Source organism: Anastrepha ludens, chromosome 3 (genome assembly GCF_028408465.1).
Source record: "Anastrepha ludens isolate Willacy chromosome 3, idAnaLude1.1, whole genome shotgun sequence".
NCBI classification, from domain to species: Eukaryota; Metazoa; Arthropoda; class Insecta; order Diptera; family Tephritidae; genus Anastrepha; species Anastrepha ludens.
This window is the reverse complement of record NC_071499.1, coordinates 44284077-44301397: the sequence shown is the minus strand read 5'-3', so window position 1 is coordinate 44301397 and position 17321 is coordinate 44284077. Positions and strand designations below refer to the sequence as shown.

General features: G+C 42.6%; 2 protein-coding genes across 2 annotated transcripts in view; one reads left to right on the top strand and one right to left on the bottom strand.

Moving 5' to 3' along the window:
• LOC128857847 (CAD protein) overlaps window positions 1-17321 on the top strand; it is a 41618-nt gene that overhangs the window by 8214 nt on the left and 16083 nt on the right. The window contains exons 3-4 of the mRNA XM_054093630.1: window positions 35-3030; window positions 3101-3205. Of these exons, the coding sequence (XP_053949605.1) occupies window positions 35-3030; window positions 3101-3205 (3101 nt within the window). The remainder of the gene's footprint in view (window positions 1-34; window positions 3031-3100; window positions 3206-17321) is intronic.
• LOC128857848 (uncharacterized) lies at window positions 5489-17316 on the bottom strand. Its single transcript, XM_054093631.1, has 4 exons — window positions 16707-17316; window positions 14581-14712; window positions 10354-12139; window positions 5489-7437 (listed from the first exon to the last, which is right to left on the bottom strand). Exons 1-4 carry the CDS (start codon window positions 17105-17107, stop codon window positions 6352-6354), a joined length of 3405 nt encoding a protein of 1134 aa, XP_053949606.1. The 5' UTR covers window positions 17108-17316; the 3' UTR covers window positions 5489-6351.

The window sequence follows — 17321 nt, the reverse complement described above, 5'->3', positions numbered from 1 at the left end:
TTCGTCCTTTCTTTTACTTTTATCTTATTTTCAGGTATTATCCACAAAAGCAAACCATACTTCTCTGTACAATTCCATCCCGAGCATACCGCCGGCCCTGAAGATTTAGAATTACTTTTCGATGTCTTTCTCGATGCTGTTGTGCAAAATAAAGCTACGCATCACCTGAGTCTGCGTGAAAATTTGATCGATCGCCTCACATACATACCTAAACCGGATAGTATACCCGAGAAGCGTCCGCGAAAGGTACTAATTTTGGGTTCTGGTGGTTTGTCTATTGGACAAGCAGGCGAATTCGATTACTCGGGTGCTCAAGCGATCAAGGCAATGAAAGAGGAGAAAATCCAAACTGTTCTAATAAATCCCAACATCGCCACTGTACAAACCACAAAGGGTCTTGCCGACAAGTGCTACTTCTTGCCACTGACTCCGAAATATGTTGAGCAGGTAATTAAAGCGGAGCGTCCTAGTGGCGTACTGCTTACGTTCGGCGGTCAGACCGCGCTCAACTGCGGTATAGAATTAGATCGCGCTGGCGTCTGGGCGAAATACAACGTTCAAATACTGGGCACACCCATACAATCGATTATCGAAACTGAAGATCGAAAGATATTTGCAGAACGTGTAGCTGAAATTGGGGAATGCGTTGCACCTTCTGAAGCTGTGTACTCTGTGCAGGAGGCCCTGGAGGCAGCCAAAAGATTGGGTTACCCTGTAATGGCAAGAGCAGCATTCTCGTTGGGTGGTTTAGGCTCGGGTTTTGCAGACAACGAACGTGAACTAGAGACGCTCGCCCAGCAAGCATTGGCACATTCTAGCCAATTGATTATTGACAAATCGCTAAAGGGCTGGAAGGAGGTGGAATATGAGGTGGTGCGTGACGCCTTCGATAATTGCATAACTGTTTGTAATATGGAAAATCTTGATCCTCTGGGCATACACACTGGTGAGAGTATTGTGGTGGCACCGTCACAGACACTTTCCAACAAAGAGTACAATATGCTACGCACCACTGCTCTAAAAGTAATACGTCATTTTGGTGTTGTCGGTGAGTGCAATATTCAATATGCACTTAGCCCACACTCCGAGGAGTACTACATCATCGAGGTGAATGCACGCTTATCGCGCAGCTCTGCCTTAGCCAGCAAAGCTACGGGTTATCCGTTGGCATATGTCGCCGCTAAATTAGGGCTGGGCGTTTCACTACCCTCTATTAAGAACTCTGTAACTGGTGTAACTACAGCCTGTTTCGAGCCCAGTCTCGATTACTGTGTGGTCAAGATACCAAGGTGGGATTTGGCGAAATTTGTACGCGTCAGCAAGAATATCGGTAGCTCGATGAAGAGTGTTGGCGAAGTAATGGCTATTGGACGCAACTTTGAGGAGGCTTTTCAAAAAGCTTTACGCATGGTAGATGGCGGCGTAAACGGTTTCGATCCTGATCAGCATCCATTGCGTGAAGAGGAGCTGACTGAACCGACTGACAAACGACCATTTGTGTTGGCTGCTGCGCTGAAAGCCAACTATGGTGTTGAGAAGTTACACCAGCTCACAAAAATCGATAGATGGTTCCTCAATAAGATGAAGCACATCATTGAGTTTCAAAACACTTTGGAAGAAACGGGAAATACGCTTTCAGGAGCACAAATTCTACAGGCCAAGCAAATTGGATTTTCCGACAAACAAATCGCCGCAGCTATTAAAAGCACAGAGTTGGCGATACGCAAGCAACGGCAAGAGCTGGGAATCAAACCATTTGTCAAGCAAATAGATACTGTAGCCGGCGAATGGCCAGCCGCCACAAACTATCTCTACCTGACCTACAATGCCAACGCACATGATTTGGAATTCCCCGGCGGTTTTACGATTGTGGTTGGCTCCGGCGTATACCGCATAGGGTCATCGGTGGAGTTCGACTGGTGTGCGGTTGGCTGTTTGCGTGAGTTGCGTAATCTCGGTAAACCCACAATTATGATAAACTACAATCCCGAAACGGTTTCCACCGATTATGATATGTGCGATCGGCTATACTTCGAAGAAATCTCATTCGAAGTAGTTATGGACGTGTACGAAATGGAAGATTCGGAAGGTATTATACTCTCCATGGGTGGGCAACTGCCAAACAATATCGCAATAGATCTGCATCGTCAACAAGCTAAAGTACTCGGCACATCACCGGAATCCATCGATAGCGCTGAGAACCGCTTCAAGTTTTCACGCATGTTGGACCGTAAGGGCATACTGCAGCCACGTTGGAAGGAATTGACCAACTTAAAAAGCGCCATAGAGTTTTGCGAGGAAGTCGGTTATCCTTGCCTGGTGCGCCCATCATACGTGCTCTCTGGCGCCGCTATGAATGTAGCCTATTCTAATCAAGATTTGGAGACCTACTTGAATGCAGCATCGTTAGTTAGCAAGGAGCACCCTGTAGTTATATCGAAATTCCTTACAGAAGCAAAAGAAATCGATGTGGATGCCGTGGCGGCTGATGGGGAAATACTGTGCATGGCTGTTTCCGAGCATGTAGAAAACGCAGGTGTTCATTCGGGTGATGCCACCTTGGTTACACCACCACAGGATCTGAATGGCGAGACACTTGAAACTATTAAGCGCATAACACGCGATCTGGCAGCGCTGCTTGATGTGACTGGTCCTTTCAATATGCAGTTGATTGCGAAGAATAACGAGCTCAAAGTGATTGAGTGTAATGTGCGCGTCTCTCGCTCGTTCCCCTTCGTATCAAAGACTTTGGATCATGATTTTGTGGCGACGGCAACGCGTGCTATCGTTGGTATACCTGTAGCCCCAGTGGAGGTTTTGCATGGTGTGGGCAAAGTCGGTGTAAAAGTGCCACAGTTCAGTTTCTCCCGTTTGGCTGGTGCAGATGTGCAGTTAGGCGTAGAAATGGCGTCCACCGGTGAGGTGGCTTGCTTTGGCGACAATCGCTACGAAGCTTACTTGAAAGCAATGATGTCTACGGGCTTCCAAATACCGAGGAAAGCCATTCTACTCTCGATAGGAAGTTTTAAGGTGTGTTAAAGTTTGAAGAAATGAATTGTGAGAACAAATTTAACAGTTATATATTTTGTTTTTATTCCAGCACAAAATGGAGCTATTGCCGTCGATCAGGGATCTAGCGAAAATGGGTTACAAGCTGTATGCTTCCATGGGTACTGGCGATTTCTATGCAGAACACGGTGTTGATGTAAGTAAAAATACTAAATATACTTTTTTAGTTAAGCGCTTAGGTGAATAAGTGTAGTTATTGAACTCGCTGAGACCTCTTTGTTCGTCAACGATGTAGTATTTAGATATACTGGCACTGCACGACTAAGCAGATACACTTGACAACCTGCGCTCTACTCCTGGAAGGATGGGCTCTGCAACAACTCAGCGAGCGCTGGGCAAATACACGAACGTGTAGGGTCGCGAAGTCCTTCTGGCCACGTTTGGATAGGAGGCGTTCGAGGGATATCCTGGGGATGACAAAATGTCATCTCACAAATTTCGTGGGCATCCTCACGGGGCACTGTCCGCGAGGTATACATGCCGTGAGACTCGGAATTACTTCGAGTCCTTTTTGCGTCAGCTGTATGGAGGATGAGGGGGGATAATTTCAGCACTTGCTCCTCAGCTGCCCAGCTTGCGCGGGACTAAGATTTAAGCATCTTGGTTCTCACTTCTTTTCTGCGCCTGCTGATATAGCAGGTGTTGATAACAAAGATCTGAAGAACTTCATCAGCAGCATAAAGAGGTTAACACAACCGCAGACTAGTCACCGTTCGTAGCCCACAAACACTCACTATTCCCCATCCCTTCCCTTTCTCCCATTTTTTTCCTTCACCCTCTTGCTATGGTATCACAAAGGATGAACCAAACTTTTTTTGTCCAAGTGGGCCTTACTCTCTGGGCAACCATCACTACCTAACCTAACCTAAGCAGATACACATCGTGTAGGGTTTTTGTTGCTGTTGTAGCAGTTCATCAAGACCTGCCTGTATGGTGTGGTCCCCTGCCATCATCATCAATCTTATCTAACGGTAAGGCCTATAAGCAGGCTGTTTCGACAGAGTGTGTACAATGGGAATGGGTTTAAGGGGGCACATGAATAAGCTGTTAGTGTAGTTCGGAGTATATGCTGTGATAGCGGCCCAGCACGAACTGCTTGCTGAGCAACCTACTATGTTCCTTAACTTGAAGCTAAGCTGATGATAAGATACCCCATGGGCAGTTGAATACCCTCGTGACAAAGGCTACTCCCGTCGGATCCAAATTCCACAATAACCGCATGTTAGTACAGTCGGATGCCTTTGAAAGCTTTAGCTTTGCTGATGGCCACCTGGATTTCAGCGCTGGAGAAAGCAAGTAGTGCATCGTTGTTTGGAAATTTGCGTCTTCTAGCAACACGACGTCTGAATCTGTCAACCGAGGGTGTAATATGAATTATCGGCAAAAAAAGGGAATGCATCGCTTCGGGTCCGATGAAATACAACCAACAAAGGTGATTGCCGCTTTGTCATTGTACTTCGTCGGGTTCGACATGAACTTATAGCGGACCAGAACCTGCTCAGACTTAATGCAGGTCTTGAGATCTCTGATCCAATGCTCGCGATCGGCTGGGCGTTGTTGGTCCGGCTCGACAGCTTCTGCTGATAAATTGGGACAAATGTTTTTTAACTGAATGTGCGGAATCCGCGCACATCGGTGATAATGGGAGCAGTGGCGAAGGTGTCCCGCGAAGCTAACCTCATCAGCTTTATTAAAATTAATATAGGAGCGGATAATTTACTGAAATAAAATCGGCGGGTTTTTCGATCGAAACTATAATGGATAAATGGTCTGATGCAAGAGATAGGTCGATAGGTCACCAAGTTATGCTATTAATTACACCAGCGACAGCAATTGTTAGCTCAGGCGAACCGCTGCAGTCACTCATTACCCTGGAACGTCTATCGTCTAGCTGCTCAGCCAAAAGTCTCCCCTTCGATCGTTGGGCAAATAGGAATGCTAAAGATCGTGGTGCGCATTTAAGTCATAAATTAGCTTTGTGTGAGAGGAAGAGGAATTAAAAATAAATAGTGTTTGTTTTTATTTGTACCACCGCCTCTGTACTAATTACGCTCTATGCCCCGATTTACACAGGGACAGGACATTTTGTTCATGCGAAAAGGACGTACGTTGAAGATGGAGGGGTTTTTTGTGTCCCGTGCTGGCGACACGCTTTGTGCTTCTTATTGCTATTGTCAAACTTAAAGAAGTAAACGTCAAAAGCAGCGAATGTTGCCGTAAACAAGTTTGCCCGTGTGACTGCGAATAAACCATCAAAAGAGAGTTTCCACTGTCCCCCTTCCAGATGTCTCTGTGTGTAAATCGGGGCTATCGAGAAGGCATCTCGTTCTTATGCTCATTTGCCCGAGAATAATAAAAAACAGACCTATTGTTTTGGCATTTGTGGTGGTGTTATTTTTGAATAGATTTTTTCGCTTTATAAAGGATGGTTAAATTTCAAGGGCCTATGTTGAATGTGAACTACACCTAAACGTCAACAACACCACTGAACTTCTTTCTTTGGGGTTATTTGAAAGAAAAGATGTACGTCGATAAGCCAGCAACAATTCAAGAGCTAAAGGATGAGATAATTCGGCACATTAACGGCATAGAACCTCAATTATGCCTCAGCGTCATCGAAAGTTTGGACCATCGGATGGAGCTGTGCCGCCGAGGCCATGGCGCCCATTTGGCCGATATTTTATTCTACACGTAATTAGCCATACCAATATTATCATAATAAAGAGAAATGATATTAATTTCCTGAAAAAATGGTATTTTATTCAAAATCAACACCAGCCCTTGAAACTTAACCACCCTTTACTAAACTAATTTGAAATCTGATCATTTTTCATTTTATATTTCTACCTTAGGAATATAGTTTAGCTGTAAAAGGGACGTAAAGAAAACATATTTGCTTATTTATACATCATTAAGATATTTGTAAATTACTTTCTTAGTAGTTTGACCAAGTTTCTTCTTCCATTTGAGCCGTTCCTCTTGGGATATTAACATACAAATAGAGTAGCCTACAGTTTCACATCGTCTCCGAACAGCAGATGGGTGCTCAAGGCAGCAATGAATTGATTGCAGAGATTCGGCCGCTCTTGGAAAAACCTCTTTTATCAATTGATGCGGCATCGAATTCAGCATCAAGTGAATTATAGTTACGCACAATCCCGCCTGGCTATGGCGGTCGCACATTTACCCACCTATTAGAATAATTACTAGTAGCAACTAACTTCAACCAATCCATACACATGTTTTATATTAAACTTATGTATTTCAAAATTTCTCCGAATGTCATGATTCCGAGCACTGATTGAATGCGCCTTTTAGTTGAAATGTTTTCCGCTTGATAATTTCCCTTATCTGCAAGCGTCTTTCTTCCGATGACATAGTCGCGAATAGTTTCTCTGTTGATGATGTAAGAATTTTTATCACTTGCGAATTGCCGAGTGGCAAGTTTCGCAGCATGCCCGGCCCAAATCGATCGAATTTTGCATCTTCGCCTGGCGTTGTAGCAACGTCGGCGCCTTGACTCTCTGCTTCCTTTGCAATATCCGCTTGCGCGCTATCGCAGTTTTCGTTTACTATATCACTTTCCGTATTACTGGTATTTGTGTTGTCGTGGAAATGATAACGTTGAACCGACTCATACTCCTCGTATGACTCACTCATTTGGTTTTGCTCGGCAACATTTACAGCATCAGATATTTCTATTACTTCGGGATTGAAGCGTAAAATGCCAACTAAATTTTGACCTTCTGGCTTTTGTATAGGATTTGTATCACCTTCCTGTACCTCCACAACATGTTCGGTGAATTTAATAGATCTGGTGGCCCCTAAAGGCGGTGTTACACTGCGCATAAACTGCAGACCATCATTATATATCTGATCTGTGCCTGCCTCTACTAAATTATTATTACTTCTAATTTTATTAACAGTTTTTGGCTTTTCCTTTTCACAATTATTTGTTTCAATATCCGCTCTGATTGTTCTGCGTACACACTCCAAGTGTTCGAATAATTCTTTGGTCATCTTACTCTTGCCAGCCTCTACGCTGGTACGAATGGGCAATGCCGGCGGTAGGTGTGTAAAATCTTCGTTCATATGCAAAGCCCCGATCTCCTCTTCTATGCTTTCGATTGTGCTGAGATATTCTTTTGCACCCATGTCACACCCGTAGTTGTTGTAGAATTTGCAAAGTCTTCTAGCTTGTGCCAAGAACGTTTTAGCCAAGTATAATACACGGAAGTCCAGCGCTTTTTCAGTCATAGCTATTAGATGATCGATAATGATTTCGAATATGTTAGTGCGCCTTAAATTTTCAACACCTTGATTGAGTTGCTTCGGCAGAGATGCTTTCAGATTGCGGTGGAAAAAGAACTGTGAAGAGAAAAAAAGTTTAACATTTCCACAAGTTGCTTATATATATAGGTATATATATAATTGGCGCGTACACCCTTTTTGGGTGTTTGGCCGAGCTCCTCCTCCTATTTGTGGTGTGCGTGTTGATGTTGTTCCACAAATGAAGGGACCTACAGTTTCAAGCCGACTCCGAACGGCAGATATTTTTATGAGGAGCTTTTTCATGGCAGAAATACACTCGGAGGTTTGCCATTGCCTGCCAAGGGGCGACCGCTATTAGAAAAATATTTTTCTTAATTTTGGTGTTTCACGGAGATTTGAACCGACGTTCTCTCTGTGAATTCCGAATGGTAGTCACGCACCAACCCATTCGGCTACGGCGACCAAAAGTTGTATACTTAATATAATAACATACATATACTTTTTTTTTTTGTCGGGAGAGACTAGCAAGTGCAGCACTAAGACACAATTAACTCCATTGTACTGCAATCGGATTCCATTTTTAATTTTCTTTAAATTTACTCGACCTCCAAAGAAAACTGAGTAGATCTTAAGGTGCCAAGGAGACAAGGTGGTCGCTTCTTAACACATCAGTGCCAAAGACCTCAAGCCTGATTCGAGCGAAGGCGGAGCCGACGCACAGAAAGTGGTCCGCCGTCTCATCGTCCTCTCCACATGCTGGGCAGAGTTCACTGTCTGAGATGCCCACCTTTTTCATGTGCTTTGCCCATAGAAAGTGGCCCGTCATCAGTCCAACCAGCCATCTGCACTCCCCTTAGTGATAGGAGGAACTGCGACAGTCGATCGGACATGACAGGTAACATCAGTTTTGTCCATATGCAGCCACTCTCATCCTGTTAAGCTCGCTTGTGGGTTAGAGTAACCCGTTTGCTAACCGTGGCTTTGATGGCTGCAGAAGGGGGTTTCAGAACGGGCTCCGGGCCAAAAAAGTTGGCCTCAGAACCCCGTCTGGCTAAAGAGTAAGAGATCTCGTTACCCGCGATACCCACGTGTCCCGGCACCTATGTTAGCATCAGGTTATTATGTATACCGACAAAATTCGACTACCCCTGATGTGGTAGGGGGGCTGTCTAAGGCCATGAGCGCAGCTTGGCTGTCGCTGCAGATACATAGATCTGCCTCTCCATTGGTTTTCCACAACATAGTTCATTGCTTCTTACACACCCGAAAAACAGATGAATGCATTCCAAGAGCAAAGTGCGGTTATGTCCCGCTGGATTCCACGTAGACCCCAGAGCCGAGCTCGGTCCTGGAGCCATCCGTGAAAATGCGAAAACAGTGTTTGTCGGGCTCATTTTCTGAGTTTGACCACAGTTGAGCCTCTGAGCACACTGTATCTCTTGTCAAGCACGACTGATGCATAGGTGATAACAGGTCTTATCATAGCCGTGTAGATCCATAGGACCTTGCTAGGAGAAAGACCTCAGGTTTTTCCAAAACCTTATCGAGGATTACTCCAAGATATTTAATTTCCTTGGTTAGCTGGAATGTGACTCCTTTTAGCTTAGGCAGAATGAGTCCATCAAGCTTCCTCCTTCTGGTGAAGAGGACAATACCAGTCTTGGTGGGATTTGTCGATAGCCCATTTGCCCAGCACCAAGTGTCAATCATATCTAGAGTTTTCTGCACTTTCCTGCAGATGTTCGTGCCGTTCGAACCAGTGCAGCCATAAAAGTCGTTCGAGAAAGAATTCGCAGAAGTCCTCTTAGAAAGTAGAAAATCATGTCCAGGAAAATGAATGTGTCGACCAGATCCATGTCAAGACCAATTAGAGATGATCTCCACATGACAACCTTCCGCCGCTCAACTGGTCATCTTTTGACAACGCGCTTAAAGAAAATTAGACTCGACAGATGCAAGCAGCTTCTTCGAGGGCACGCCATGTCTGTCCGTCCTTCCGTGCGTCAATATTAGCCATGCGCACGATAACTTGATTAAACTTAATATATTAATATGAAACTTGGTACACAATTTAGTCTTTGTCTAAGGTAGGTTGGTATTGTGTGAAATCGGTCAATAACCACGCCCACTTTTTATATGTTGAAACTAAATTTTCGTCGGTTTCTCTGATGTTATAAGCTCTAACTCTCATTGGCTACGAGTTTGTTTGACTCCAGTCAGCCCAAATTAAAGTTTACTAGAATGTAAAGTTTACACAATGGGAGGTTTGACGGATATTTTCTTTACCGATAGGTCCAAGAATGAAATAGGGTCTGGAGGCGGATGGTATTTAACCGATGTAATAAGTATCACTATGCTATGGGGGAAATGGCAACTTTTTTCCAAACGAAAATTTTTGCCATCCTGAAAGTAGCCGAATGAATTGGCCAACCGTAGATCAGCGGTTCCCCACAAGAGCCAATAATCGGAATCAGTTCCGCAGGAATCATGAATTGGCTACGAGTTTTGGGTTCCGATGTCGTGAGAATGAGTAATATTCGTTCGGTAAAACTGGAGGATATTTACAGATTTGCCAAAGAATCTGGAAAATTCTAACCGGACTAACTATCTCTATCTCTGTCTCTATTCCTTCCTATCTCTTTCTCTGATCCTTTCCTCCTTGACTATCTACCCTCTATCCAGAGCTCTAAATACAATGGGCTTTTTAGCTTGAGTGTTTTAGGAGCCACCAAATCTCTTGGTGCTCCTTGGCTCGACCTATTCAAATTTCAATTTCAGTGCGAGTTTGGACCGAAATTTTCCTTCCTCATTGGTTATGTCATATTTTTAACCCGTCTCCTAAAAAACGCTGCACCGAGGCGCAAGCAAAACCCGTCTTATTTAGAATGAACGCCCACAATTTAATTTTGGGATTGTAAATAGTTCCTTTTACCATCCGTCTCACGCTGTTGTCTAGTCCTACTCAGCTAAGCCAAATTTTAAAATAATATTAGTATACCTCTTTGCACTTACCTCAACGTCAATAGACTCCTCAGATAAGCGCCGCCGCTCATAATCTTGCTTCTTTTTCATTTCAATGTTGTGTCTCATCAGATGTGTTTTCCGCCTCAATTTACCATTCGTCTTTACATGTTGTTTCATGCCGACCAAACCTCGGGCACCCTCATCTTTCATCAGCAGCGGTTCATCGTCAACTGTCTCTAGTCCCAATAGGCTACGCGAGTTTTTAGCCTGCATTTTTAACTTCAACATATTATTTTCGGATAGATTTCCGAAAACCTTTTTATAATTTAACTTCGGAAAGAAATTTTCAGCAAACTCTATATTTCTTAAGGCTACCATAAGGTGCATCAACGGATTGGCAGTAATGTCTGAGAATATCGAAAATAACGTAACTAGTGAATATTCTGGTATACTCTCGAAAAGATTGCGCTCTTCAATGAAGAAATCTTTCAGACATTTCTCACGCAGTCGCTGCATAAAAGTGCCAATGAAACGCATTAGCACCTCCCCAAGGCATTCCTCTGGCCAACCAGTAAAATTGCGTTCACATTCCCAAAAGAGATGCATGCGCAAATGATCTATGGTGAACATGAGCGCCTTATGTTTCTCTTGTGGTTCGACAAATGTTTTTACCAACGCTTTGGTCATCATGAAGACCTTGACTTGTGTATTGGTTAGATGTTGCTCCAAATAGCGCTCGGCTTTTGGAAAAACAATACGCCATTCGAGCTCACGAAAAGGATTACGCTGCCGTTTGGGCGCATAACCGACTGGTATTACATGAAATCCAAAAGTTTCTATACGTCTGATCATCGAACGTGTAGGCCATTGGAATTTCTGGCCAGTGAGTGGATTCGTAGAGATGGGGCGCTCACGTATTCGAAATTGAAATGCACAGTCGGGCCAGTGTTGCGCGTTATGCGCCACATAAATGGCAGGTATTAGTTCATAGTATTTAGTGTAGATAGATGAGCCGCGATATGTGCCCTCCTCCAACTCCTCGGGCGAGATATGCAAGCGATCGGCAAGCTGTTGGCGCACTAACTCACCAAAATAACGCATGAACTCTTTGGAATTGAGAAATGCTTGCTGTAGCAGTAACTTTCGGCGCTCCTGCTCCAATTTGTACAAACGTATGGCCTGTACAGTCTCGTAATCCCGGTAGCGTTTTTTCGTATTTGCCCGCTGCTGCACACCATTGTAGCCCTCATCAATGGAATCATTCGAATCGCTTTCTCGATCTGTATCGCTGTCATCTTCCTCATCATCGGTGTCCTCTTCGTGGCAGGGTTGAACGAACTGCGCCAAAGTCGACACGCACGTATCGGGCAATACTTTGGCATCCAACTGATAGTGGCCACGTAGACTTTGTATTTTCAACTCGGACAGGGGATGATGCGTATTCAAGTGTGCTATAAATGCATAATCGTATTCAGGTTCTGCGCGGTAGCTGCTCGTCGTACTCGGTGATTTTAGGCTATAAGTACTCGTCGAGCTGTACCCTGAACTCACGTCCGTATAGACCTCAGCATCGGCGCCAGCCATACGTTGTGTCTGTGGATCTTCACGTAATTTCAGACGTACGTAACCTTTCCACTTCGTTTCGCGTAACATTTCCACAAGATCCTCATTGCACGGTGTGGTATTATAGAAATCTGTATCTAAATCAACTTTGCAAAGCGGTGATATTGAATCGTAATTCGCATCGTTCGGACGCGCTATGTCGATATTTTCGAAAATCACATACATCGCCAAGGGCTGAAGGGGTTGAGGATTGTGTTTCTCGGGGCCGTGACTGGGGGGAGAGAACAAAAAAAAATTTTGTCAAAGGGTGAAAGGGGTCAAGTGTTAAGTAGAGGAAAGAAAAAAACGAAGTTTAACCAAACTTAATATCAGAGTGACTCGGCCACATTTTCTTTCCTGTTGCTCGTGCCATTATAAGCTGTATAACTTTGTAAAACGTTCGTTAGCGGAGGGTTCTATCGGATGTGTATAATGGGCTTTTATTTTCCAAAAAATACAGTCTTTCCTGCGAAAGGCTGTAATGCTCACTTTTTTTACGAGGGTTACAATTTATATTTCTGGCCTAGGCACTTCGAGAGTTGTCTCACGTGTACGTCAGTTTCCGTTTCAATTTGTCATACTCATAAACCCATAAACGCAATCAGAAAGTTCAAATGTTTGAGCCATATATGTTGCTTAAAGCGGCTTCAACAATTCATCTGAGATGGAGGAATCCTTGGGCATTCGTAAGATGAGCATCAATAAGATTTGCGTGATTATCGGGTGGTACAAAAGATTTGGTTCAAACGAATGCAAAAGTGTGTTGATCATCAAGGAGATCATTTTGAAAAATTAATAAAACCAGTTCCAACCACCAATGCTTATTTTTCCAATGTTATGTTAGAAATAAAAATGGCAACATTCGTATACGAGGTGTGTTCGAAAAGTATCGCGAATTGTGTGTATATTCAAAAATTATTTATCCGCTTCAAAGTAATCCCCATGAGATATTATGCACTTGTGCTAACGTTTTTTCCAATCTTCGAAGCACTTCAAAAAATCATTTTTCTTTATCTTGTTCAGCTCCTCCTTCGATGCTGTCTTTATCTCGTCAATCATAGCGTAGCGTCGTTCCTTCATGGGCCCCCTTCATTTTCGGGAACAAGAAAAAGTCACAGGGGCCAGATCTGTGAATACGGTAGCTGTGGCATCATTGGTGTGTTGTTTCTGGCCAAAAAGTCGCGCACAAGCAATGATATGTGAGCAAGGGCGTTATCGTGATGCAAGGGCCAATTTTTGTTCTTCCACAAATCCGGGCGTTTCTGGAGGATTGCATATTATAATATTCCGTACTGACCGTTTTACCCTGTGTCAAGAACTCATGAGGGACAACGCCCCTGCTATCGAAGAAAACGATAAGCAAAACTTTTACATTCGACCGAACTTGGCGCGCTTTTTTCGGTCTTGGTTCGTGCCGCAGCTTCCATTGAGATGATTGAGCTTTGGTTTCCACGTCATAACCATAAACCCACGATTTGTCACCAGTTATGACACTCTGGAGCAAATTTGTGTCGTCGCGGACAGAGTCCAACATCTCATTAGCAATGTTCATGCGATGCTGCGTTTGGTCGGAATTGAGCAGTTTTGGTACGAATTTTGCGGCGACCCGTCTCATGCCCAAAGCATTAAAAAAATCGAATGGCACGAGCCAATCGATATGTCTAGGTCCTCAGCAACTTCTCTAACGGTAATTGGCCAATACTCGTAAAATTTTCTTCACTTCATAAATTTTTTCGTCTGTTGTTGAAGTGCTCGGGGGTCCGGCACGCTTTTTGTCCTTCACATCTTCTCGGCCTTCTGAGAACATTTGGTACCACCGATAAACGTTGCTTTGGTCCAAAGTAGCATCTCCGTATGACACAGTCAAAATTCGGAATGCATCCGCGCACTTAATATCGTTTTTCACACAAAATTTGATACAGGTTCTTTGATCCATCTTTTTGAATGCGTAAAAATCGAAGACGATCTGAACACGCGCAATCAAAGCAGCTATCAACAATTAACTGAACATTCAAAATGGCCGAACTCGTCGGCATGAGTGAGGGACATGAGTACCAACATATTTCCACAAATATATTAAGTCGAAATTCGAATATACGTAACCTGCGAAAACTCAAAATTCGCGATACTTTTTGAACACACCTCGTATACTTTCGTCTACTTTTCAACAAAAGGCCTCTAAATATTTACTCTGTACAAATTTACCCACCACAAACTTTGCAAAATCTTTGTTTAGTCAAACAAATTCCAAACACCCAAAATCGCTTCCTTACATCTGATAACTTGCACCATCTTATGAGTTTAACTGCTTTGGCCTTGGTAAGTCAACACTCTTCCCAATTATCTTTGTCTGTTGAAAAGAGGTCAGTGATATATACAATAATATTTTCCGCAAATGGGCTAGTCGGAGTTTCTTCTGCACTTTGCGGCGATAATTTAAAATTTCCCCTCAAATGTAGATGTCCTTTAAGGTTTTCGAAGTTTCTCGTTTAAGAAGTTGTCTCCATATGATTAGTAATCAATATCTAACCCTAATATTTAAATGACAGAAGCCTAATAACTGCACACGGGATTCTCTTGACTAATCTCCTGATACTACAGCTCTAAACAATTTGAAAGTAACGCTCAGGAATGCATGGCAACACTCCACGGACTCTGCTTATTTTCACTTACATTGGCTTGTGTTGTATCCACTTTGCGACGGCAGCATCTAGAGGCGTAGATAAAAGTATAGAGTGTTCCTCTAGATTTTGATTCAATTCATTCTCTTTGGCTAACAACTCCTCCGAAATGTTTGTCATTTCACTGAAACAAAGAAACATGCACGCGCATAGATTTTTAGTTATGTATATATGTACGAGTATGTAGTTGGAAATGTTCATAAATGTAGTAAAAGTGCAATAAGTACTTATCAGACAAATAATTCGCATCGATGATAGATAACATTTCAATTGATAAGGGTTGGTAATTTTGCAATAATTTCAAGCAATTAATAATCAATGTCAATTAGGTTGCAGTAGTTCAAGAGAGCTTCCGGTTATGTTGAGTGCTTCACATTTCAAGGGTTTTCGAAACTAATATAGTTGAAGTCATTAGGAAGTGCTTACTTGAGAGAGGAACTTATAATAAATAAAATAAATAAATAAATTCAATAAAAAAATGTAAGCCGTGAATTCCTTAGCATAGGTGCGTTGTGGTATTTGGAGCTAAGGCAGGTGTATTTTTATCAATTAAAATTTAGAGAGTAACGCAATCATTTATGCAGCTTACGGGTCTGTTATACACTAAGCGAAATAGCTTTATGGAATATTGAATAAACAATTTCTTTTTGCAATAATTTGTTTTTTCTTGTTCACTCCTCTCGAGAGCAAAGGGGCTCGACAAGACTTGTCTTGCGTTGAAATTGAAATTTGAAAAGGTCGAGCCAAGGAGCACCAGGAGATTTGGTGGCTCCTAAAACATTCAGGCTAAGAAGCTCATTGTATTTAAAGCTTTCGAAAGAGGGTAGATAGTCAAGGAGGAAAGGAGTAAAGTATCAGACAAAGAGATAGGAAAGAATAGAGACAGAGATGGAGATAGTTAGTCCTGTGAGAATTTTCCAGGTTCTTTGGAAAATCTGTAAATATCCTACTGTTTTAGAGAACGAATATTACTCATTCTCACGACATCGGAACCCATTACTCTTAGCCTTGCTCTAGCAAAGACAGGGCACTCACAGAGAAAGTGCTCAGTGCTATACGCCTTCTCCAAGCACGACAGGCCCATTAGGTCCTCAATGATTCCAATGGTGGTCATATGCTGACCCCATGGGTTGTATCCTGTAATGATACCGACCATTGTCTTGCGTTGGTTTCGTTAATCTAATTGATTTCTGACAGGGTAGGTGATTAGCATGTCGCAATCAAAAATGCTTTTGCTTTTTGGCCTAAAATGTAGGGTAGGGTGGACTATTTAGTCCCTTAATGTAATCGTACGCGGTCCGCCGTTGTAGGTTAGAGAGCTAATTGGTACTTACACCCTTATTGAGTGTTTGGCCGACCTGCTTCTTCTATTTATCGAATGCGTCTTGATGTTTGCCACAAATGAATGGACCTATTGTTTTATGCCGCTTTCGAACGACAGATGGTTTCTTATGAGGACCTTATTCTAGGCAGAGATATATAGGCGAAGACTTGCGTATATCCACCGAGGGGCGATCGTTATTAGAAACTTTTTTTTTTTATAATTTTGGTGTTTCGTGCTCACAATGGGCTTCGATACCGGACACTATCGAATGGTAGTCACGCGGCCGACTTCGGCTACGGCGGCCGACTTTATGATATCTCCGATAATTATAAAATTTTACAATAATTTCGTCACAATGAAAATAATCCCATATTGAACTATTCAAGACAATAAAAATTTGATGGACGATCATTGCAATTCGAATTTGATCGAAGGCTGGCTTGGCTCAAAGGAGCATGTTTTGTCTAAAAAGCATTCATTCGGAGTCGAAAAAACGTATTTTATTTGAATAAAAAAATTTCTAAAATATTGAAATAGCTTATTTGTGCTTTATCCGTTTTAAATGGTATACACCTTGTAGAATTTTTTCTTTAATAACTTTCCTCATCGATGCACTATCATCATTAAATCGATGACACGAAAAACCGCCTCATAAAAGCCTTTAATTATTTTTGCCGCGATGGTCTTAGCAAAAGATCTATTTTCATGCTACGTAGTGTAATGCCAAAGTGACTAATCCCAATATTTTGTTAACCAGTCGCACAAAGTATTTGCACCTTCCACTCACTACCTACATTTCATAATTTCCAAAAAACTGCAGCGTTAGCGACACTTGGTTCATCACGAATGTACAGAGATCACTGTCTAGATGATTTTGGATTTGCTGCTCAATTTGTCGATTAAATTCTTCTTTATTTATTTCGTAGCTGGTGCTTTGCGAATTCAGGCTATTCGTACGCTGCGCCGCGCCACTAGTACGTTTCGCCTTAATTGAAGCCCGCTTTTCGGCGTCCTTTGATCCTTTATTTGATTTTCCTTTACACTTCTTTTTCGCTTGCTTCTTTTGTAATTTAGCGATTTGTTTTTGTTGTTTCTCCTGCTTGCGCTTACGTTGTTCTCGCTTGTGCTCCTCCAATTGAAGCTCTTGCAAGGGATTATTGGGGGTTTCCAACAACTTAGAGCTGGACCGACCCATTTTTTTTTTTCCTTTTTTTTGTGTGAATGTAAGCGAAGTATGAAACGTTTTTTACCGATTAACAATTTCGTATTAATTGTATGCTATAATTTCAAGTAGTTACATATCAGTGTACGCTCTCACTGCCGGCCGATTTTCTACTAAAGTAAAAAAATTCGCAAAGATTGCATTTGATCGAAAAGATATCGACTTCTGCAATCTTTGATCAAAATAT